Source organism: Jaminaea rosea (genome assembly GCF_003144245.1).
Source record: "Jaminaea rosea strain MCA 5214 unplaced genomic scaffold BDZ90scaffold_2, whole genome shotgun sequence".
NCBI classification, from domain to species: domain Eukaryota; kingdom Fungi; phylum Basidiomycota; class Exobasidiomycetes; order Microstromatales; genus Jaminaea; species Jaminaea rosea.
In genome coordinates this window covers 649927-673349 of record NW_020289976.1, presented here as the reverse complement: position 1 = coordinate 673349, position 23423 = coordinate 649927, and the positions used below count along the sequence as shown (strand labels likewise).

At 59.6% G+C, this 23423-nt stretch overlaps 8 protein-coding genes across 8 annotated transcripts; 4 read left to right on the top strand and 4 right to left on the bottom strand.

Moving 5' to 3' along the window:
- Positions 1-466: 466 nt before the first annotated feature.
- BDZ90DRAFT_236956 (Mov34-domain-containing protein) lies at positions 467-2661 on the bottom strand. Its single transcript, XM_025507310.1, has 8 exons — positions 2464-2661; positions 2159-2399; positions 1982-2089; positions 1761-1916; positions 1551-1693; positions 1163-1474; positions 1012-1056; positions 467-927 (listed from the first exon to the last, which is right to left on the bottom strand). The coding sequence occupies exons 1-8, from the start codon at positions 2628-2630 to the stop codon at positions 870-872; spliced, it is 1230 nt and encodes a 409-aa protein (XP_025364150.1). The 5' UTR covers positions 2631-2661; the 3' UTR covers positions 467-869.
- An 858-nt stretch (positions 2662-3519) lies between these two features.
- Positions 3520-5251, top strand: BDZ90DRAFT_258452 (A/B/D/E cyclin; the record flags this gene model as incomplete). Its single annotated transcript, XM_025508073.1, has 2 exons — positions 3520-3528; positions 3599-5251. 2 exons carry the CDS (start codon positions 3520-3522, stop codon positions 5249-5251), a joined length of 1662 nt encoding a protein of 553 aa, XP_025364149.1.
- Positions 5252-6677: 1426 nt separating this feature from the next.
- On the top strand, positions 6678-11343 carry BDZ90DRAFT_258451 (hypothetical protein; the record flags this gene model as incomplete). The annotated part of the gene is made up of 3 exons (XM_025508072.1): positions 6678-7159; positions 7226-7809; positions 7886-11343. 3 exons carry the CDS (start codon positions 6678-6680, stop codon positions 11341-11343), a joined length of 4524 nt encoding a protein of 1507 aa, XP_025364148.1.
- A 230-nt stretch (positions 11344-11573) lies between these two features.
- On the bottom strand, positions 11574-12306 carry BDZ90DRAFT_113008 (hypothetical protein). Its single transcript, XM_025503235.1, has 2 exons — positions 11973-12306; positions 11574-11887 (listed from the first exon to the last, which is right to left on the bottom strand). The coding sequence occupies exons 1-2, from the start codon at positions 12258-12260 to the stop codon at positions 11804-11806; spliced, it is 372 nt and encodes a 123-aa protein (XP_025364147.1). The 5' UTR covers positions 12261-12306; the 3' UTR covers positions 11574-11803.
- Positions 12307-12448: 142 nt separating this feature from the next.
- On the top strand, positions 12449-14851 carry BDZ90DRAFT_258449 (hypothetical protein; the record flags this gene model as incomplete). The annotated part of the gene is made up of 1 exon (XM_025508071.1): positions 12449-14851. One exon carries the CDS (start codon positions 12449-12451, stop codon positions 14849-14851), a length of 2403 nt encoding a protein of 800 aa, XP_025364146.1.
- On the bottom strand, positions 14739-17808 carry BDZ90DRAFT_112931 (hypothetical protein). Its single transcript, XM_025503234.1, has one exon. The coding sequence runs from the start codon at positions 17705-17707 to the stop codon at positions 14933-14935; it is 2775 nt and encodes a 924-aa protein (XP_025364145.1). The 5' UTR covers positions 17708-17808; the 3' UTR covers positions 14739-14932.
- Positions 17809-17962: 154 nt separating this feature from the next.
- Positions 17963-19871, bottom strand: BDZ90DRAFT_249257 (hypothetical protein; the record flags this gene model as incomplete). The annotated part of the gene is made up of 2 exons (XM_025507650.1): positions 18814-19871; positions 17963-18369 (listed from the first exon to the last, which is right to left on the bottom strand). Exons 1-2 carry the CDS (start codon positions 19841-19843, stop codon positions 17963-17965), a joined length of 1437 nt encoding a protein of 478 aa, XP_025364144.1. The 5' UTR covers positions 19844-19871.
- Positions 19872-19991: 120 nt separating this feature from the next.
- BDZ90DRAFT_230400 (hypothetical protein) lies at positions 19992-23388 on the top strand. Its single transcript, XM_025505457.1, has one exon. The coding sequence runs from the start codon at positions 20036-20038 to the stop codon at positions 23132-23134; it is 3099 nt and encodes a 1032-aa protein (XP_025364143.1). The 5' UTR covers positions 19992-20035; the 3' UTR covers positions 23135-23388.
- Positions 23389-23423: the final 35 nt, after the last annotated feature.

Genomic DNA, 23423 nt, shown 5'->3' with positions numbered 1-23423 from the left:
GTCACGATGTCGATGTCAACGAGGGCGAACGATGGTGTGGAACAGAATGAAGCGTGCGCGTGTGTACCTGATTGCTAGGCAGCAAGCCGAATATATCTCGTCGACCCTGAGAACGCTACTCAACACCTACCACTAGCTCTCTACAACGTCTGCGCGCCTTTTGCTCTCTGGCCCTTGGCAGCGAATCTTCGGGAAAAGCGGGCTGCTGCTGAGGAGCGTGTACGCTCAGGATCAGGGTCCTCATGCGCCTTGGTGCCTTGCGTTGCCCTTTCCCCGCAATCGAGCCTCGACTCGACGCTGCCGAGACAACAAGGCTCCCCTCTCTCCGGATGGCGTGCCACGAAATCCAATCTCACACTGCCTCATTTGGCTTGCCGTGAAGGCGTGGGACAACAGCAGCCACGACGGCTCATTCATCCTCGTCGTCAATAAAATTAGCCAGGTCTCCTGAGTAGCGCATGTATTTCCTCTCCTTGGCCGCCGCGGCCTGCACCGCATCATCAATCAACCATCGCCCCATCCTCTCTGCCTCGAGCCGGAGCTGGAGCTGGAGCAAGCAAGATTTGACGCAAGCTCCAGGAAGAACGGAGAGAGAGCGGGCGGCCCGCGCTGCTCCTACACCGCCCGGCGACGTCGAGTGTCAAGCGTGAGGTCATGGGACAACGAACGCAGAAGGGGAGGCGGTCAGAGCGGCTGCTCAATTCTCATCAGAGAATGGGCCGTCTAGATGAAGGCCTCGACTGTTAAACAAAAGGCCACGGCGACTAGTGTCTGAGATGCTATGATTGGGCGGGCTAGCGAGCGACTGGAAGAGAAAGCGTCGTCTCGCAAAGCGCGGGCACACATATCATGATATCTCGCCATCTCTATCAAAAGGAGGGAAGGGGAGCGCCAGTCGACGCGCGATTGAAGAGGATGTCCTTCAGGCTGTGCGAGCGACGAGCAGCAAGGGTAAGGGCAATCAGCTTCTGTACCGTCGGCGAAGTACGGCAATCGCAGAGAACAACTCACACTTGCGTCATCAAACCATGCTGAGCTTCGGTCGAGAGTTTGGATCTAGCGGGGAACAGGGTGCAGGGGAGGCAGGGTGCAGCGCGCCAACTCAATCAGCCCTCGTGCTCATTGTCGATATGCTTGGCGCCTAGCGTCAACGCCTACTCACCCGTCCCTCACTACCTTGTTCAGCGGTGTCTCGTCCTCGCGCTTACGCACGTCATTTGCCATCTTCGCTGCGTTCTCCGCAGCCGCTTCAGCCGACGACGTAGACGCTACAGCAGGCGGCTGTGAGGTCGAGCCGGACTTGGAGGAAGACCCTCCTCTGTCGTCGCCCGAACTGCTGCCGGGCACGATGCTGTTACCTCCTCCGCCGCCGCCGCCCCCACCCTTGCCTACAGGCTGTGTGGTGATGCTTCTGCCCTGGGCGGAGCGGCGTGTCTGAGCAAGCTTCTCTGCGAGGTCTTTGGTCTGGCCAGTCCTGCGAGTGCGAACAGTAGGGACAAGGACAGTCAGTGCCTGGATATCACCGTAAATACGATCCGCGCGCAGCTCACATGTAGTCGCGATTGACGACCAAGGGGCTCTGCGACAAGGTTGCGATCCAATACTTCTCCCAGAGCATGCCCAAGAGCTTCTCATCGAGCGAAGACTTGAAGTGCTCGACCTTGAGCGGGTAGTATGAGTTGGCGTGCACTCCCTGCGCAGTGGGGAATGAGGTCAGCTTCAGGGCGACGTCTTTCGCATTGAGCGCTGCTCTCGCTCACAAAGTCCTCGATCTTATCCAGCGGGATGGACTGATACTCGGAGGAGGATGCGTTGGGAGGTGTATAGTCCTTGGGGTACGTCCTGAAGGCGCCGATGTCGACTCTACCAGCTGATATGGTACGATTGGGGTCGATGACGACCGCCACAAAGGGGTCCTGCCGAGGGCGATAATGCGCAATGTGAGCTCGCGCAAGCGCACAAGCAGCTCGCCCTGTCTCACCTGAAATTGCTGATTCGTCATTTGCGTGTTGACATCGATGCCCGATAGCCAGCATCCGTATCCGGGATGCGAATGGTACCAACCGATGGCATTCTCAAGCCTTCCAACCTGCGTGGACGAGGATGAGGCTCAGTCGTCATTGGCCTTCCTCTCGCCGTCACTTCTTTCACCGCTCACCTGCTTGCTGCTCTCGAGGTACTCCACCATGTACTCGTACGCCTCATTCTGAGCGTTGACTCGCGTTTCAGTTCCCTGCACAGGGAGCGCAAAGGCATCCATGACCCAGAGAGTCCTGTTGGGAATGTCGATTTTGCCTTGCATCAGGCCCATGATCTCGTAGATGCCGCCCGAGCGAGCATGCATGACCATCTTGATGAGAGCAACTGCTGAGATGCGGACAGTCTGGAAGAAGTGCGGGCTGCAGGGGCGAGAGAACGAAGGTGAGCGGAAGCTTGTGTGCTATCATGAGGACTGACACTCACTCCTTCTTCCAGGGCGCAGCATTTAACGCCTGCTTCTGCTGGTCATTGTCAAAGTGGAAAATGGCGTCCTTTGCCGGGTCAAGATCGATCATGTCATTGTTGAGCTCGAAATTTGCCCTCGCCATGGATGCCGATGAAGAGGATCCCGAGGGCCCTGCGTTCGCCATGATGTAGTCTCTCGTGGTGGTAATGATGACGAAGCCATCTTCGACGGACTCGACGACTCGACACGCCCGTCCTCGACGGAGCACGGGCCACAGTCGCCCGACTCGAAACGGAGCGGAAGGCGGCGACGGAGGCGGGTCAAGCTCTGGGCGGGCCAGGACGCGCCCGCGGAGATCGAGGCGTGTTTGGTGACGAGACTCGAGACTCTACGCAGCCAGACGAGGAAAGGCAGCGTTCCTCTGAAGCCTGCCTACCTTCTCATCCCTCCATCCCATCTCCCATCACTCGCAGGAATTCGCGACTGACCGCGTCGTTTCGTCGTCGTCGTCAAGTCTTCGGCGTGCTTTGTCCTCGTCAACACTCGGTCCTCGTCTCCCCTTCTCGCTGTCATCTCCCTTCTTGCCGCCATCCTCGGTCAGCAGCAGCACTTGAGCCAGCCTCCCTCATCTCAACCAGCAACGCTCGCTCCTACACGTCTCGAAAGAGGCTAGACGCAGATCGCGATATCAGCCAGCTAGACCCTCGTCTGCAACAGCCTCACGTCATTTGTATCCTCTTACCTCGTGACGCGCGCAAGGCTATCATCAAACGCCTGACCAGTTGAGTAACAGGCCCTTGTCAACGTGAGTATCTGGCCCGGACGCGATTGGAGGATCGCGACCTATTGAGGGGTTCTTGATTGCATTTGATGGCGGCCGAGCATTCTTGCATTGCTGGTCAAAGGTCACGCAGCTCGCGATTACTATTTCGCGCTCCATCGCGCCTCCATCGCGACTCGTAGATGTCCCCGTATGCGCAAGTCCAGACGTGCTGACGTCGCGCCTCTTTATTCCTCTCTCAGCGATCGTGTAGCTCTGCAACTCCCTTCGCTTACCACACAACATCCACAGCATGGCTAGCGTGAGTTCTACATCGCGTCTACATCACCACACCAGCGCGTCTTACTCACCGCGTCCTTCTCATCGCGCAGAACGCTCGCCGACCACCTCTCAGGACACGCACAACTGGCAGCGTAGCAGGCAGCACCTCCAATGTCCCCCGAGCCGTCAAGAAGGACGCTGCGGCTACCGGCACCGATGATGCTGCGTCTGGGACGTCATCAAGGGCCGCGTCAGGCGCCTCCTCCAGCACGCTTGGGACGCGCAAACGAGCTGCCCTTGGCGACCTCACAAATGCCAACAGGAGCAAGTCTGCCGGCGTAGCAGGGTCAGTTAGGGGCAGCGCGACTGACGACAAGGATGGCAAGGGTGGACTCGCGACACGGTCAAAGAGCGCGTCAGTCGCCGGTGCAGCTGGTTCAAAGGTGCCTCGCGCCGAGTCCAGCGCCATGGCTGGCAGGCGTACGACGGCTTCTTCTGCGACGACGGCGCCTGCTTCACGCGTACCATCGCGACGCACCACTACGACTACCACCACGGCGTCAAGGACGGTGGCCAACGGAGGTGCCGCGTCTAGACCAACAGCTGCCTCTCGCGCGCGTCAAGCAGCTCAACAGAAGCAGCAGCAGCAGCAGCAGTCTCAAGAAGAGGAAGTCGAAGACGGCCGCGACCATAAGCGCGTCAAGGTCAACGACGATGGCGAGGACGTAGAGAACCAAGATGCGACAGTCAAGACTGTCGGCGCTGATGATGCGACGGGCGAGGCCAAGGACCAAGGATGGGAAGACCTCGATGCTGAGGACGCCGACGACCCCCTCATGGTCGCAGAGTACGTGAACGAGATCTTCGCCTACATGAAGGACCTCGAGATGACGACGATGCCCAACGGCAGCTACATGGATACGCAGGGCGAAATCGACTGGGGCATGCGCGGTGTCCTCGTCGACTGGCTCATTGACACGCACTCCAAATTCCGCATGCTGCCCGAGACGCTGTTCCTTGCCCTCAACGTTGTGGACCGGTTCCTCACCACGCGCGCCATCTCGCTCAACAAGCTGCAGCTCGTCGGCCTCACCGCCATGTTCATCGCAGCCAAGTACGAGGAGGTCCTTTGCCCTAGCGTGAGCAACTTCCTCTACCTTGCAGACGGCGGCTACGACACCGAGGAGATCCTAAAAGCGGAGCGCTACATGCTCAAAGTCCTCGGCTTCAATCTCAGCTATGCCAACCCGATGAACTTCCTACGCCGTATTTCCAAGGCAGACAACTACGATATTCAGACGCGCACCGTAGCCAAGTACTTCATGGAGATCTCTCTCGTCGACTACCGCCTCCTCGAGCATCCGCCTTCTCTCATCGCTGCCGCCTCAATCTGGATGGCGCGCAAAGTCCTTGAGCGTGGGCCCTGGACTCCCACCTTGGTTCACTACTCGTCTTACTCCGAGTATGAGCTCTTGGGCACCGCGGAGATCATGCTCGACTACACGCTGCGCCCCATTGCGCACCCGCAGTTCCACAAGAAGTACGCCGCAAAGAAGTTCATGCGCGCATCCAACTACGTAGTGGAGTGGGCCCGCACCACCTACCCTGACGCGGTTGTACCAGAGTCGGACATCGACCAGCAGGACTTGGGGCAATTGAGGGTCGACCTATTTGGGCAGGAGGGCTTGGTCAGGCCGACCAGCGAGTCGTGCGCACCGAGCGAGATTGATGGCGCGGATGAGAGGGAGGAGTCACCGCTCTGAGACACCGTTGACGCCGTAGTACACAGCACCCATCTCGATCCTTTTCTTCACGCAAAGCACGCGACGACGATGCCACCACCACCATCACCACCCACCACCTTCTCACGAACCACGCAGCATCAACGATACGATCCCCTGAATCGCAATGTTCCCTCTTTGCTTCCTTCATCACCTTTTCCTACATCATCCTCCCTGGATGGTTGTGGGCACGCACGATTTCTTGGCGTGCCCACCTGCCCCCTTTTTGTCTTTGCCTACTCATAGCAGTTGGCCAAGTCAGCCAGTCTTCATCACGCTCTTCTTCATCTCATTTAGTCAATACAAGCACATAGCAACGCAACTTGTCTGATTGTGTGATCGTTTGACTGCGTTGGTCGTAACCAAAAGGAGCCATCGACCGTAGCTGGGCGCTGCGCCTGTTCTTCGACGCGTCCTGGCCGGCCGAAGAAGCTCAATCGCAGACGTTGGCACCACGAAAGGCGCATTGACGTGACACCTTCCACATTGAGGGCCATACGATCAAGCGCCAGTTGGCGACGAATCAAATCAAATGCCTTGCTGGGCCTCCACACTCACCTTCTCCATCGCGTATCGCGTTGCCACGCCCGCCCACACTCGCGATGCCCGTTCGCTGACTTGCCGCCGCCCTCGCCGCTGGTGCCGGACTCTCCGCGCTCGCTCTTGTTCTTCGCTGCTTTTTGTGGTCGACGTGCGGAACAACGCCTCGCTCTTCTGTGGGGCAGCGAGCCCCTTGCCGCTGAGAATAAGGCGACAGAGAGAAAGATACGACAGGTTGGGCGAAATTTGGTGAGCGGCCAGGCACACGACCATGAGATCATTTCGAGCATGGTCATGAGGGCAATGTTGCCATCATCAACATCGTGGCAGACCAGCCCGATTGCTTCCTTTGTCCTCGAGATCCCGCGTTGTGGAAGTCGTGGACCCTCTTTGCTGACTGGCTGTGGCTTCTCGAGCCCTCAACTCTCTCAACTAGGCAGCCCCGCCCGACTGCCCGCGCTCGACCGCGTCGAAGCCGGTGAGAGGCCAGAGGCCCAAGCCCGCCTGTCTGTCTCGACGCCTGACGCCGAGGGCAATCTTACCTTTGTCCCCAAATCATTCCCTCTGCGACGTCTGATCGCAGTGCAGCCTAGACCACCATCTCGCTGCTTGACAGACAGTTCGACGCAGAGTGTACCGCACTCAACGATTTGACACATAGGGTCTCGACCGGCGGGGAGCTCTATTGGTAATTGCCATCGACGAGCGAGGCAAAGGGAGAAAGAGAGAGGCGAGAGGGACAGAGACCGAGGATTCTATTGGCATCTGCGTCACCTGCTACCCTCTTTTCCAGACTCTCACTTCGATTTCACCATCTTCATCGACATCATCATATCGCATCGCATCGCTCAAGCCTCTCGCCGTCATCATGGGACAGCTTCATGCTGAGCCCCAAGTCAGGAGCAAGGCGGGCTCGGCGTCATCGTCCTCGGACCTGCGCTCCCTTTCGCAGTCGTGGCCACGCACCTTGATCCGCACATTGGCACATCGAGCGACCCGCAACCCGATTGAGGTCATTGTGACCGTCTTCATCATCGTCACACTAGCGTACTTCCAGCTCCTCAAGGCCGTCGCCCACTCCGACTTCTTTGAGCCACTCAAGCGCGATGCTGTCCAGCTCGCCGCCGCCTCTTCGACTTCGAACCGCACACCACCAACGTCGACGGGCGCCATTGAGAGTCAGACGACGACTTTCTTCAGAGAAGCAGGAGGAAAGGCGGCCTGGCAGCCACTTGCAGACGACGCCGCGCTGCATCCCAAGGACGCCACGACACTCATCATAGAGCCAGTCATTCTCGCCGACTCGGAGAAGGGGAGTACTTCGCCATCAGCGGCAGCTCGTCAGGGAACGTGAGTCGGTGAGGAGCTCTCACTCGAAAAAGAATTGCCCACTGACCTCCTTGCTCGCCCGCACAGCGTGCCTCTCAAGGACGCCTACTTGCCTGCCGTCGCAGAGCAGCTCTACTCTGAGCTCTCTCAAAATTGCACTGAGCTCGCCACCCCGACAAAGATCTATGATGCCATTGGCGATCTCAACGCCTACAGCTTCGGTCGAGTGTTTCAGGAGGGGAGCTTCGTCTCACCTCGCAAGGCTCTCCTCGAGGTAGCAAGCGACTCGGCCATTTTGGCCTCGATCGTGGACAACGCCTCGCGATCCGTAGAAGCCGGCAAGCAACGCGCTCGGGGTCCCGCAGCAGCTGCAGACGCTAAGCTGCTCACTCAGAAGGATCGACAGCTCAATCTCATCTCCGTCATCTCCGATTCTGATCTGGAGCAGTACACCCCCGGAGGACGTAGAAAGTCCGGTGCAACCGAGGAGTTGCGCAACATTCGCTGGCTTGCCTACACGATCCGGGCCTTTGTGATCCGTTTTTGGGCTTTGCTGCAAAAGGCTGACTCGGCAGATATCGGCGTCATGCTGTTGGCCTATGTCATGATGCACGGCACCTTTGTCAACCTGTTCCTGTCGATGCGCAAGTTTGGCAGTAACTTCTGGCTGGGTGAGCACCGCGAGAGATCCGACGTTGGGAGATCATTGCGAGAGCTGATCATCCTACTTCGCCCCACCCCTCACAGGCACCTGCGTCCTCGCCTCCTGCATCTTCGCCTTCCTCTGTGCCCTCACTGCAGCATCCGTCCTTGGAGTCGTCGTCGACCCCATCTGCCTCTCCGAGGCTTTGCCCTTCCTCGTCATCATCGTCGGCTTTGAGAAGCCCTTCCTTCTTACCCGCGCCGTCTTCACCCACCCAGAGATTGCGCCCGAGCCGGTCGACTCGCAAGTGACGCCAAGGGGCGATGATGCTATGGCCTCAGACCTCGGCAGCAGCCAGGACCTCGCCGGATTGACGAGCGAAGACCCGCAGATGTCACAAGAGGAGTCTTTTGTTCGAGCGCTCACCGCTCGTCTGAAGTCAGAGCCAAAGCTGCGCTGGTCATCGCCTACACCGCTTCCAGCACCCGACGTGGTCAGCAGCGCAGTCGAGGAAGTAGGCCCGCAGCTGGCTCGCGACTACGCCATCGAGATTGCCGTACTCCTCGTCGGTGCAACGAGCGGTCTCAGCGGCCTGCGGGAGTTTTGCCAGCTGGCCGCCCTCATTCTGGCATTCGACTGCGCCTTCCTTATGATCTTCTTCGTCGCGATCCTCACCGTCATGGTCGAGGTGCACCGCATCAAGGTCATGCGAGGGCTGCGCGCCCCGAGGCCCAGGCCTAGCACCCCGCCCAACGTCGATTCAGACGAGCCCGTCTCCAATGTCACGACGCCGACGTCCATCCGAAGTGACGAAAGCGCCGCTGCCCTTCGTCAGGTTTCACCTGACAGGAAGAAGGCTGCTCGTCCCCTCTGGCGTCGTGTGCTGAAGTTGCTGCTGGGCAAGGTGCCGTTCGAGCGCAGCCGCAGCGGCAAGGAGAACCCGGTGGCTCGCCTCAAGCTGCTCCTCATCACAGCCTTCCTCACCATGCACTCGCTTAACCTCGTCTCGACCCTGACGGCTCAGTCGGCCATTTCTCGCCATCAATCGATCGAGGAGCTCAATCTTTTCGACGCCCTCTCGACGTCATCGCCTCTCTTCGCCCCCGTCACGGACTCGCCCACTCTGTCGCCCATTTTGTCCAGCATTGCTTTGTCGCAGGGCAAGGAACGCGACGTCATTGTCAAAGTCGCCAATCCGGTCATCTTTGTTCTCATTGACGGCGCTCCCGAGGCCGACGAGGACCGGAGCCAGCTTGCCGATGCTGCTCTGAACGCTTCAGGCGGCGCCGGCTCATCTGTCCGCCACTCCTCGTCATCCAACAACGTCGCAAGCTCGGTCAAGGCCTCCTTTGGCAGGGGAGGCGGCTCGCTAGCCGTCCTCGACAGCTTCATGACCGGCTGGTCAATCATCGTTGGTGACCCGGTCATCTCCAAGTGGATGTCACTCGCCCTGGCCATCAGCATCTTCCTCAACGCTCATCTCCTCAAGGGCATCGCGTCAGGCAACGCTGCCGTGACGCAGGGCAACGCAGCCGGCGCTGCAGTCTTCGCCGCAGCTCGCATGCTTGGCGCTCACTTCGATCAGGAGCGAGACTTGAAGACGACCAGCCCTAAGCCCCCTTACTACCGCTCAAGATCTCATCCGCCAGTTGCCAAGGCTGGTCGACCCGCGACCGAGTCGGCTGAGCTGACGCAGTATCACCAGAAGCTGGCAGAGCAAGCTACGAAGCAGGGAGGCAGGAAGCAGCTCGATAAGCTGCCGAGGCCGCAGAAGGATCAACAGCCTACCGTCGATTCGAACACCAGTGCCACTTCGTCTTCAGCCACCACTGCCATTCCCGCGGTCGCCATCAGCCAAGATGCTGGAGACGCGCTGCGAGAGCTCAAGAAGCCCGATATCCCCGCCAGCTCGGAGGGCGAAGGAGCAATGGGTATGCCCGACGAGCGCAGGAGTGGCCTGCGATTGCAGCCTACCAGCCACATTGGACGCGATGGACGCACAGAGACGCGCCCCTTCGAGCAGCTGCTGGACATCTACGCCGGTGGAGGAGGTGTGTTCCGCCTCAACGATGAGGAGATTACCATCCTTGCGCAAAAGGGGAAGATTGCGCCGTACGCACTCGAGAAGACGCTGCAGGACCCGGCGAGGGCGGTCAGGGTGCGAAGAGCGCTCGTCTCTCGCGCATCGTTTTCCGGCACGCTCGAGTCATCGCTCCTCCCGCACTTGGGCTACGACTACAGCCAAGTCATGGGCGCCTGCTGCGAGAATGTCGTTGGCTTTATGCCGATCCCGGTGGGCATTGCTGGGCCGCTCAACATCGACGGCCAGGTGACACCGATTCCTATGGCGACAACAGAGGGAACGCTCGTCGCCTCAACTTCGCGAGGCTGCAAAGCCCTCAACGCCGGTGGTGGTGTGACGACTGTCCTCACTCAGGACGCCATGACGCGCGGCCCCGCCATCGAGTTCCCGAGCATCGTCTCTGCGGCCAAGTGCAAGCGCTGGATCGACTCAGCCGAGGGCGCGAAAGCTATCAAAGCTTCCTTCGACTCGACGTCACGCTTCGCCCGCCTCGCATCCTTGCGCTCCGTGATGGCTGGGCGCACTCTCTATGTCCGCTTCGCCACGGCGACGGGAGATGCCATGGGGATGAACATGATTTCAAAGGGCGTAGAGAAGGCGTTGGGCATGCTCATCGAGGACCACTTCCCCGAGGCGGTCATTCTGTCCCTGTCGGGCAACTACTGCACCGACAAGAAGCCCGCAGCGATCAACTGGATCGAGGGCAGAGGAAAGAGCGTGGTGGCAGAAGCGGTCGTGCCGGGCAAGGTGGTCAAGACGGTCCTCAAGACTACCACCGAGGCTCTTGTGAGGTTGAACACGCGCAAGAACCTCGTCGGGTCTGCTATGGCCGGCTCCGTAGGTGGCTTCAATGCGCACGCAGCCAACATCCTCACGGCCATCTACCTCGCCACCGGGCAGGACCCAGCACAGAACGTTGAGTCGTCCAACTGCATTACCCTCATGGAGGCCTTGCCGTCCAAGAGCGGCGATGAGGATGAGGATGACGACCTACTGATCACCTGCAGCATGCCCAGCATCGAGGTGGGCACCGTTGGTGGTGGCACTGGTCTCTCACCTCAGCGTGCGATGCTGGAGCTGCTGGGTGTGGCCGGTGCGAACTCGACGACGCCCGGTGCCAATGCTCAGCGCTTGGCCCGCATCATCGTTGCGTCGGTCATGGCTGGTGAACTCTCCCTCATGTCGGCTCTCGCGGCCGGTCATCTCATCAGAGCACACATGGCACACAACCGCTCAGCGCCGCCTACTGCTCCTGCCACGCCCGGAGCCATGACGCCGGCGCTGAGCTCGGAGGGTTCCAACAACAACTTGCCTGGCTTGTCGATCATGACCCCGCTCGTGGCTACGCCTGTGCAGAGTAGGCAATCTCCTGCGGCTGAAGGAGGGCCGGGACCCAGCAATGGGAGTGCGAGGAAGGCGAGGTCTGGTAGTGGCGGTTCTGTAGCCGGTGGGCATGGGAAGGCGGCCACGACGGGATGAGGGGACGACGACCCCACGATTAGACGATTGGACAATACTCTCGATACCGATACCGGGGTGACCCGCGACACAAGAGGACGCCCCTGCAACGCACCGTCTTCACTTTTCCCTCCCAACTCCTCCCTCTCCACCTCGGCCAGCATACGTCGCATGCACATAAGTCAGCGAGCACCCAGCATCATCTCCCGGCTCGCTAACCATCCTCGCAGTCTTTTCCTTCCTCCCTCGTCGTACTCTACTTCATTTTCTCGCTCAACCGCCTGCCACGAGCCGCTCCGCTTCGCTTCGTTGATCGTCTCTTCGTCGTTGTTGTCGTTAGTTGCTAGTCGTCAGTCGCACTTCGTTTATCGCCCTCTTCTTTTAGTTTCCAGCCCAACTTGTACTTATTCTAGTAGTTGAAGTGAACAAGCAAGCAAGAAAGCAATTGAAAAGCAGCTCTGCTTTGTGAGAGAGACTGAGTCTACGCATTTGAGATGCCCAGTCCCAAACTGTAGCAGAGCAAGTGGAGCTTTGTAAAGTCTTCTAACGGGTCATCTTGGGTATTCTTTCATCTGCCATCAGTCCCACTGTGAAGAGCAATGTCAGCATACGCCTCCCCAATCTCTTGGGGACCCCCTCCATCAACTCACCCTCCTAATCTCCTCATCTGCGGCCTGACCTCCGCGCTCCTGCGCAGCACTCGTCCCACCGCTTCTCTGCTGCTCCTTGAGCTTTCTCGCCAGATCTCCCTCGGTGCCTCTTCCCCCAGTGCCTCTTGCTTGATGCGCAGCAAGACGGCGCTCTGCTGCTTGGGCACGAGCTTCACGATCGTCTGCCGCGGAGGCTGCTGGAGGTCCGGCTGTCGATGAGGAGCCAAGTCTATTAGCGTGAGCGGGTGAAGATGATGATGAGGAGGAGCGTGAGAGGCAAGACCCCATGATGGGCGAGGCTGGGGAAGGTGAGGATGGGATGCCAAGATCATTCGGCCTTGAGGGGAGGCACAGCCGCATCCAACGCCTCGAGTCTGCGAGGCGTCTGCGCGTCTCCGCCAGGTTGCGCCTTGACCACTCGCTTTTCCGGCGAGGGCGACTCCGTTCGCGTTTGCTTTCCTTCTTGCTACAGACAAATGCTCTCGCCGACACTCAACGGTGGCAACGATGCCGCATTAGACGCAGCAGGTCCTTCTGCGCCACCATCTTCAGCGCAGCGAGGAGCAGGAGCACACCCCTTCTCACTCAAAGTTCGCTCCATCCTCACCCGTCCGCCTTCCAGTCGCGATGATGAACTCGTCGCCAAGGGGCTGAGGGCTTTGGAGGGTCGATATGCATTGGGCGGGCAGGCGACGCAATCTTGGAAGAACAACAAGGCTGTCAAACAACGCAAGAGCGCATACAGACTACTCGCAGACTCGAGTGACGAAGAAGACGGACTCGATTTTCCCACCTCGTCCTCGCACCCCGCCGCAAGCGTACAGCTCTCGCACATCAAGTCCCACCTCACCCAAGATGCCCACGCCGACCTCCTCACCTCTACGACACAGTACCTTGCCCACCTCGACACCGTCACCGACCACCTCGACAGCATACACGACCGTCTCGCCTCCATGCGCGCCACCTGCGACAGCGTAGATTCCTCCCTCTCTCACTCAAACGACTCAGTTCGCTACCTTCTCGAACAGTCAGCAGGGCTAGAGCGACAACGTGGTGCAACAAAACAGCAAGCTCTCCTCGCTCGCCTCTTCTTGGAGCGCTTCACCTTGCCACCTGCGGAGCGCGAAGCAATCGAACGTCGCGACTCCCCCGTTGGACACGAGTTGTTCGCTGCAATGGACCGCCTCGCAGTAATGAGGCAGGACTGTCTCGCCCTGCTGGAAGGAGGCGGAGAAGCGGGTGGTGGGACAAGGGCAGGGACGGACGTGATGGCTTCTACGGGTCAACTATTGGATTTGGCCCACGAGAAGCTAGGACGCTTTCTCAACTTTGAGTTTCGGCAGGCACCGAAAGAGGGCTTGGACGTAGGGCCTATACTGAGGGACAGTGTAAGACGGTTGGTAGAGGCAGAAGCAGGGAAAGGGGAAGAGGTGCTTGCTCCGGCGCTGGGTATTCTTGCAGGTATGAGGAGCACCTACCTGGCTGGCGCTTTCCAGCAGGCTCTGCAGCGAGGAAGTGGAGAGGGGTCCTCAGCAGCAAACACGCCCAGTTTCTCTCGGCCCATCGAAATGCACGCCCACGATCCCTTGCGGTACGTCGGCGATATGCTAGCATGGGTGCACCAGGCCGTTGCAGGGGAGCGAGAGTTCTTAGGCCAGCTCTTCGGCGAGAAAGAAGGCGAAGGAGGCAGGAGGGTAGGGGAAAGGAGAAGGGGGATCGAAGGGAGTATTGATTGGGGAAGGAGAGGCAGCCAGATGCCAGAGGCGACTCAAGCTACAGCAACGGAGGCTACGACTCGTCGCCTGCACTACGTGAGGGATACGCTAAACCGCAGCCTTGAAGGGTGCTCTCGACCTCTCAGCGTACGAGTCGAGCAGACCATCGACGTCCAGTCTTCCCCACTTGTGGCGCTTCGCCTGGCCCACTTGGTTGACTTTTACCGACAGGTCATGCTCGATACGCTCGGGAGCAAGGCGACTCTATCGAAGGTGCTCGACGACCTCAACAAGACGGCGTGGACAGCTTTCGGTGATGCGGTCAAGAGGCAAGCGAGAGAGCTAGACAATCAAGGCGGTGAAGTCCCAGCAATGAGGGGTGATGGAGAAGAGCTTGGCCTACCAGCGAGCTTGCTGAGCGCTCTCTCTTCTGTCAAGGAGCTTATGGAGGAGCACGGTCACCAGGCGCCGTCCTCTGCGAGTGATACTGCTGCAGAGTCCGTCCTGGTCGCAGCGGATCAGCAGAGCAAGGAGTCTGAAGGCCAGGCAGACGAGACGACTTCCTTTGCCTCGGTCCTGTCGACACTTCTCGATGCTATGCTCCGCCAAGTCGACACTACACAAGGCCTCATTGTCGAAGCCGCCCAAGTCCCATCGCCGGCCAAGGGGAGCAAATCGCCAAGCAAGAGCGATGACCCAGATTCCGCAGCAACGGCACATGCACAAGGCCTCGTCTTCCGGCTCAATTGTCTTGAGCGGATCGTCACAACACTCGAAAGGAGCAGCAGCGCAGCTTCCTCGTCTCCGCTTCTTGCGCCTCCGCGCACTGCCCTCACTGCAACGCATCGAGACCTAGTCGACTCCACCTACGCCCACGTCCTGGTGACCAGCGGGCTCTCTCCAGCACTCTCCGAATCATCCTCTGCGGCAACTCTTGAATGCCTCCAATCATTCAGCGCTCGCCTGTCCTCCCCTTCGGGCTCACTTTCCCTCGCTACGCCTCCCTCCTGGCTCAGCCGCGTTCAGGCGCCGAGACAGAGGAGTGAGGTGCACGCAGAGGCCATGCGCCGATTGGTCGAGGGGTACGAAGGAGCGATGAAGCGCTGCGAGGCTGTAGAAGGGCTGAGGAGTGCAGAAGAAGCAAGAATGTTACTGGGCGTGTAAATGAGATGACTGACACTCAATTGCACGCACAAGCAACGACAGTGAGCAAAAGATGGATGGATGAGTGGTATGATCTCCTCCCTACTCTCTCCTTCTCCCGATCCTCTCCCTCTTGACCGTCCCGTAAATCTCCTCCGGCACAGGATTCGCCCTCGGACATCGTCTCTCCCTCTCCTTGCGCAGCTCCTCCGCCTCCAGCCTCTCCCTCTCCTCACGAGCTGCAGCACGCTCCGCTTCGACCAGAGCGTCACGAGCGCGGCGGGACGTCTCCCACGCACGACGAGATTCGAGGCGTTGCGACAGAGCTGAGGGGGGTGCAGGAGCTGGGGCAGCTGTGCGAGATGAGCTGCTGGAACCTTTGGGGCCCATGAGTGCTGGAGGAAGGTGAGCAAAGCGACTAGAGCTCCCACGAGCGCCAGAGCGCGCAAGCTCGTCCCTCCTCGCCTTCTCGATGCGGCGTGCAAGTTCGTCGTCTACTTCGCGTTGCACCTCTTCCCTCCTACGCGCCAGGTAGGCAGGCACATCGCCCGCCCCGAGCGCCCTGGACGAGGAGGAGGTGGCGCTGGCCTCCGTTGCAGACAATAGGGAGGAGAAATGCGCTGCTGATGGGGTGTAGCTGACCGAGGACGCAACAGGTGCTGTGCGACGCGTCCTGCTGCTCGCGCTCGGAACAGTGGCAGTACTGGAGGCAGCAGTGGGTACAAGTTGACCAGTGGACGTGACACGATATCCTGCTGGGACGTCGAGGTCGGTAGGCGTCGACTGATTGGCAGATCCAGCTCGCGATGCAGTCTGGCGTTGGGTCCCGGCCTTGCCTTTTCCCAGTGCTGCTCGACCGGCTGTTCGACGTGTAGGCTTCGCATCGATGGCTTCCTCCTTTGCCGCAGGCAGAGCCACGGCACTGCGCGTCACCTTTGTTCTCTTGGCCGGCGAAGAAGAGCCGATTATCGCCTTGCTCATGTCAGCAGATGCCGACAATGTTGCAGGTCGCGCAACTTCTCTCGCTTCCTCCGCCGCTGCCGCCGCCGCTGCCGCCGCCTTCCTCTCCCTGTATACCCGCGTCGCCTTCGACTCTGCAACCGCCAGCTTGGCGTCGCGTGCTGCAATGGCTTGACGTGATGATTTGCCGCCAGTGGACGCGCTGTGGGTCATGCTGCTTCGCGTCCGGCGGGTTGCTGGTGGCTTGGACGTCGCGACGGCTGCGCTCTCGATGGCCACCTTCGTCTCGGCTTGGGAGAGCGCTGTTGCAAGGTCGTTCGTGCTGGCCGAGCCGGTCAGGGCCGATGAGGAGAGCCGACTGCTTCTGCGGCGAGGACGAGAGCTCGCAGGTGTTCCGATGATAGCGGCAGCGGGGGAGGGCACCTCCTCGATGCCTGCGGCAGCAGGCTCTTGCTGCGGAACAGCGAATGGCACATGCACGTCATCTTCGACGTGTTCATCGAATTGCTCAGCCTTGACGTCCAGTTCTTGCTCGGCTTCCTCGGCGTCACCGTGGATCGAAGTTCGTTCCCCTCCTTCCTGCTCGTCAATGGCTTCTTCTGCAGTCATGTCGTCTTTGACCTCGAGATCGTCCTGCTCTTGAGCCTCAGAGGTGGCATCCAATTCCATCTCGACCTCTGCCAGCTCAGCTCCCTCTAGCACCGCGGCAGTCTCCTGCTCAACAACCTCTTCCACCTCTTCGATGTCCTCTTCGATTCGGTGATGCTCCTTCTCGTCCTCAGCGATGTCCGAAAATCTCTCTACGGCTGCAGTTGGCTCGGCTGCCGCTGACGCTGTCGTTCTTGCCACACCAGCTGTCGCATGCTTCTGCGGGCTCGAAGTTTTGCCCATCAGGCTCAGCAAATCGCTGCTCCTCTCTGGCCCCTGTCGCTTCTCCTTACGGCGAAGGGGTGACGAGGACATCAAGTCCGACGACGACGATGCTGTTGCAGCGCGGTCCAGGTTGCCTACCGGTACGGGGGCGATATTCTTCCCCTTGCTCGGCGAGAAGGACAGGAGCGAGGTGAGCTTACGTTTGGGTGGAGAGCTTGGAGCGGGTGAGGAGGACGCTGCATTGGCTTGGTGTGTTGAACCGGTAGCTGCAGTGGCAGGGGGAACGTCAAGACCTAGTCGCTTGCGTCGCTCTTCCCGACCTTCCTTCTTCTCTTGCTGTTGATGCTGGCTTGACGATGAGGATGAAGAAGAGGACGAGGCCTTAGCAGCCCTTGCTCCGGCGACGAGGGCGGCGATGCTTGTTGCTCGAGGCTTTGCTCTCGTTGGAAGCTTTGATGCTGGAGGTGGCAGTGCTTGAGACACTGACGCTACATGTGCCACTGGTGCCGGCCTCTTCACCGGCTCAGGCAGTGGAGCATTCGCAGCAGCAAGCGTCTCGTCTGCTGCTAGGTCATCATGGCTCGACCAACCCTCTGTGTCGAACTTCGGCGTGGCTGTTTTCCTCGGTGATCGTTTACGGCGGACTTCGACATTGGGTGAGAATGCGGCAAGCGGCAGATCCTGAGCTTGAGACCCGGCAGGGCTAGAAAAGGGCGAATGCACCTGCTCGTGCTTAGCAGCGGTCCCTTCTTGCGGACCGGAGCTGGCCGCCTCTCCCCATGCTAGGCGGGAGAGCTCTGCGTCATCCAGGTCGTCCAACTGTCCCTGCTTCTCCTCGTTCTGCTGAAATGACTTCCTCTTCTGCGGCATCAGACCCTTCCTGGCCCTCTTTCCACCCTTGACCGGCGAGAAGCGCAGCGATTGGTCCATGAGCATCGTCATGCTACCGTCCCCAATAGCGGGTCCATCCCCATCTGGCAGTAGTGACATGTCCACGTCCGCTGCCGCTGCCATCGTGCGACGCTTCGAGCGAGTGGCTGGCATGGCAACACGCCAGGCAATGTAGGATGCGAGAGAGCAGATGTGATGTGAGGGGATGCCGAGGGATGCGCGGGAGGAAACGAGGACAAAGTGTTGGTTGTGGTTCCGCCCTCCCGAAGCCAAAACAACACGCGCCGTCCCGCCTCCACGCTGCGCGCCTTGGGTCTGCTGCACCACACTTTCTCGTCACATCTCTCTGAATTGATGCTGCGCTGGTCCTACAATGTCGTTTCGCCGTCACAGATATCATTGCGCATATCAATCCCTACCCTCCCTCTCTCTCCTCTTCCAGTCCTCGAAGAACTCAGTAATGGCGCTCTCATCCACCATCCGTCCCTCACGCGCGAACGGCCTAAGATGCTCATAAAGGGCGTCCTTCAACCGCGAGTAGCCCTGCATCGCTTCGAGAGTCTGAGCACGCGGAAGAGAAGAAAGAGCGCTCATTGCCATGTCGTACGAAGAGCTCGTTGAGCTAGTTGCGTCGTCGTCCGGCGAACCAGCATGCTCGAGCTGCTGAGCTAAAGCGCGAGGGCTTGAGGGAGGCTCGTAGGTTTCCTCTTCTTGAAGAATGCCGGCTAGGTGGCGATAAGAGGTGAGCTCGGCCACGCAGGTGGAGCAGCGACAGAGGCGCTTGCGCCAGCCCTTGATGGCACTGCTGCTGCTCTCTCCAAGCGCTCCTTCTTCCTCGTCCTGGCCCTCGTCAAGGAACACATCCAACCTGCACTGCGTACTCTGCCTGTTCCCAGGATTGTACGAGTCGTCTTCGTAGAGGCCTGTCGTCGGCAGAGGCTGCCTCAGCAGTCGCTCGACAAGGGGTGCGATGGGTGGGCGACGACATGAGGGTGAGCGCGGCCGCTCCAAATTGCGGCGGGCAGCTTCGGTCGCTTCCCAAGGGTAAGTGCGAGAGGCGAAACGCGGCTCTTCTGTCCTGATGTGGCCTCTCCAACCAGGTGGAAGAGGAGTGGCAGGTCGATAGTGGATGATGCCAGGCGAGCAACCCCCGTCGTTGGAGTCTTCGACTTTGGCGCGCTTGCTGCCGGGACCAGCTTCATCGTCACCAGCTCTTTCAACAATGGGCGACAAGCTACGCTTCATGTTCGCCCGCATACGAGCGCTTTCGGCATCCGACTGGGCAATCAGCTCTGCCTCCCTGGCTTTGCGAGATTTCATCTCCTCTTGCTCCTCCGTGTTGGCGGGGAGACCCACAACGAGGTATTTGCGTGGTTGTTGGCCTTCCGCCTCGACGAGCATCTCTGTTGAGGAGCCTTCCCATCCCTCAGCGCGCGACGGGTGGAATGATGATGATGCTTCCTTGTCCTTCTCCTCGTTCTCCTCTTCCTTTACCCCGTCGGGCATCTCCAAACAAGCGCCCCACCCCTCTTTCCCGACGTAATGCAGCAACGGCCTGTTCTCCCTCACGCACGCGTCGCAGATGAACGAATCGAACGATTCGTGGGCAATGAGTGGAGCCTGTCGCTCGATGACATGCCCTCTACCTGGGTCGACATCATTCGTCGTCAGGCTCGTGCACGACTCATGAAACCAGTCCTCGCAGACAAGACATTGAAACATCGTCTCCTCTTCCTCGAGCGGGTCGTAGGTGTAGCCCTTCTCACAGTAGCAAAAGTGCCCGTGGTGGTTGCGCGAGTAGACGTTACGAGTGTTGGCGTCGATCAAGTGCTGCGGTGGAGCTCGTAGCTTGCAAGGGTGCAAGTGAGGCTCTCCCTGATCGCTTGGCATCATCCCGCAGTCGCACCGAGCATCGCGTTTGGCGAAGAGCTCGACGAGCTCGTGGTCGGCATGACAGCCAATAGAGCAGCCGGCGCATACATTGATGGGTACGTCTTCCTCGTCGTTGAGGTGGGCGCAAGTCTTACAAGCCCACAACGGTTGGCGTATGTAGCCCTTCTCATAAGTGCAAGAAGCACGAGTGTAGGAAAAGGGAATGGCTTCCCGTGCTTGTTGCTCGAGGAGGGATTGGTGAGCAATGAGGTCGGAGGCGGTGAGGCCCCGATCTGAGGCGGAAGGCAATGGGGCGTTGGCTGTATCTGCTGAGGCAGAGCGTGCGCGACGTGAATGCGATGTAGCTAATGGTGACACCGGCGGTTGCCGTGATGATGAGGGGTGACCATCCGCCATGATGGGCAGTCAGAGGACGGCAAAGAAGGGAGCAAAGATGCATGCACCCTCCAACTCGTGTGCCGTCTTCGATCCTCTGTTCCGTCCAGTCAGTCGACGCTCGGACCAACAACGGCAAACGGGCGACGGCGGCGCTCAGCCTTCCTCTCCACGGCCTCCTCTATCCACACCCTTCCTCATCATCACTCCTTGATGCCATCAGCATCCGACCCGCCAGAGGACGGGGGCATCTCCCTCAGTCTCGACGATGACGCGCAGCATCGCAAGCCCGACATCACAGACTACGCTGATCTCAACCTCGACGACGAGAAGGGCGACGAAGCTGTCGCCAAGATACCAACAAATGAGGCCGACGTCGACAACGCTGAGCCTGCGACTGGAGACATATCCGGCGCAGAGTGGTCAACAACAATCACTCCCGCAGACGAACAGCAGCAGCCTGACTTCAGCGCTACAAGACATCGCCGCATCGACTCACTGCCCCCTCAGCGATTTGAAGAGGAGACGGTTCAGTGGTCTCGCCGACCGAGTGCGATGGATGCAGGCTCACACCGTATCGACGAGTCAGCAGAGGACATGGGCAATGACTCGCATACCTCTGAATTTGAGCGTGCCGGTCTTGACTTTGTTGACATCAATCTGGGCGGAGATCGCAGAGGCGCCGATGGAGCCAGGAGTCCTGGGCTGAATGCCGTGTACGGCCCAGGAGGAGCGCCCTCGTCCAAATCTCGGACCAGTCTGGAGATACGTACAGATTCAATCAGTAGCGAGTTCAAGGGACCCACGTCTTCCGAGACGCCATCGTCATCCACTACTTCGTCGAAGCTGGCATTTTGGAAGAGAAAGGGTACGCAGGAGTCCGCAGCCATAGCGAGTCCCGTCGGTCCTACCGAGCAGCCAACGGCTGAGGTCACGATGCTCGTGGCTAATGACGAAGGCGATATACATCGCGCCGCTTCGCCTGCTGAGCAGCAAGCGCAAGAAACTGAGGCGTCGCCTTCTCAGGAGGGTCAGCTTCATCCGCCAGAGCCCAAGGCCACGACCAACGACTCGCAGGTTGCGCTCGATGTCAAGGATCATGAGCGAGCGGGACAAGAAGCTGCAGTCAAAGTTGAACAAGGCCGGGCTTCAAACTCCTCAACATCACAGGCGGCGGCCGTCAGCGCTGGCCGATCCGCGGGACCGTCGGGATACAGCGAAGCAGACGCTGAAGCTGCGCAGTCAGATGTCAGACCAGAGTCGTCCGCAGAAGCTGCGGCTCGTGCAGCAGCCGCTGGTATGGCATCGGCAGGTGGACGCTCAGCAGGTCCTGCCGTTCCCACTTTGAGCGTCTCATCAGGCACAGCCCCTACTCTAGCCATCTCAACCTCGGCCGCAGCAAAGTCAGGAGGTCGGTCTTCCGGCCCATTTACCTCCCCTTCATCCGCAGCAGCCGGTCCCTCCTCCCCACCATCCTCATCACACGTTCGCAAACCCTCAGGCGGCCCCTCTGCCCTGGAGCGCTACATGTCTCGCACGCGTCAGGCCACCCTCCCGCCCAAGACCCGCAAAGAGGACCAACGTCATCTGCAGGACTTTGAGTCAATGATGAAGAGCTTCCAAGCTCTTGAGGCGAAGCGACTTAAGGAGGACCAGGACAGACAGAGAAGGCGTGAAGAGGAGCTTGCTGCTGCTACGAAGGTGTGGGAGAGCGAGATCCTACGCGGGGATTGGAGGGCAGCGAGAGTCAAGGGGAGCAGGTTGAGACTTGTTTGGTGGAAGGGTTGCCCGCCGAGTCTGAGAGGAAGAGCGTGGCTGCTCGCGATTGGGAATGTCAGAATGCTACCACGCAACCTGGCGACTACCACAAAAGCCAGAGTAAAGGAGATGAAGGCGAGAGAGGGGGCTTGGCCGCCGAGGAATGTACTGAACGAACAGGATACCGATGCGGAGGAGGCGATGGAGGAGGATATTGAGAGGACCCTGCCTAGCCTCAAGCTCTTCCAACGGGACGGTGGAGTGCTGTACGACGACCTCAAGGAAACACTGGAGTGCCTCGTGTTGCTTCGCGCAGAGCAGGCAGCCGAAATCCATCAGGAGCGACAAAGACGTCCAGAAGGTGTACGGGTACGCCCTCCAGCTGCAACAGCCGCCACCTCATCCGCTTCCTCATCGACACCGCGCCCGAACCTCTACGAGCCCGGCCTATCTCCTCTCGCTGCCCTTTTGCTGCTCAACCTCTCACCAAGCGAGACCCTCTTGTCTCTACTCAACCTCCTAGCCACCCGCCCATGGCTGCGCTCCCTCTACTCAATGGACCCTACGCACCTCGCCCAATCCTCTGCATTCGAACGAGTCCTCAACACCCTCCTCTCCGACCAGCTCCCCAAAGTTTATGCGAATCTACAACACTGCGGTGTGGACCCCTCGCAGTACGCTCGCAGCTGGGTTAAGACTATGTTCATCCCCTTGCTGCCGCTGGAGACGGTCTGTAGGCTGTGGGACCAAATTTTGCTCGAGGAGGCGGAGGATGAGATCGACTCCATGGTCTTCCGAGCCTGCTTGGCCCTCGTTGGGTTGTTGAGCTCTCGACTTCATACCGGCGAGGCGAAAGAACTGCAGAGCATTCTGACTGGTCGGAATCGAGCCGCTTTGAGCGTATGGTACAGGTTCGTCGGGCAGACGGCGCAGCTAGGAAGTGGTGGGCCGGCTTTGGCCGCAGCGCAGGGGGCTTCGGGGCAGGCAGCCGCTTCGGCGCAGGCAGTCGCCAGCTTGCCGCCAGACTCGCCTTTGAAGAGGAGGGAGAGTGAAGCAGGTGGTAGTGGGCCCGGCCAGGCGGAGATGCGGGCATTGTCCTCGTCAAGTTCTGCCGGAGCGAACGGATCAGCGATTGCCGAGGAGTCCGAAGACGAGAGCGAAGAGAGCGAGGACAAGGCAAAAGCGAATGGGCAAGAAGAGCCAAGCACACCAGCCTCAGCAAGCAACGGTGTATCCCCACCTCAGCCGTCTGACCCCGACCCCTCTTCGATCGAAGCCCCACTCTCCTGGGTGCCGCGCGACTCCCTCTTCAGCATCTACGCCATCGTGGAGACGAACCTATTTCGCGCTCTAGAGGAACAAGTTGGGGATGACCTATCTAGCAGCGATGCTAGCCTCGCGGGCGGTGACGCCGGTAGTAAGGGTTCGGCTACACCGCCGGCTTCAGCAGGGGTGGGTGTCTCAGCTGGTGGTGGGGGCCAGTGGAGCAGGGGCGATGGGTGGTGGAGAGATAGTACATTGAAGAGGCTTGTAGAGCGAGAGCTGGGTGGATGAGAGTGTGCGGCTGCCAAAAGAGGACCGATTGAATCGAAGAAGAAAGAATCCAGATACCTATAGCAGAGCTGGCCCACGTAGCTGAGACTGCCGCATCGCCCTGGCAGAAGTCGTACGCTACGCAGGCTGAAGAGATGACGATGGAATAGGCATGACCTCAATCCGCCGATGAGGCCGATCGACTTCGACTGTCATGTGTGCATCTCGTGACAGCTCGCCAAGCTCAGCGTCCGGGAGATCTCCGGCGAGATGCGGGGAGGAGAGACGAGCATCTCGTGGAGGCGAGCGC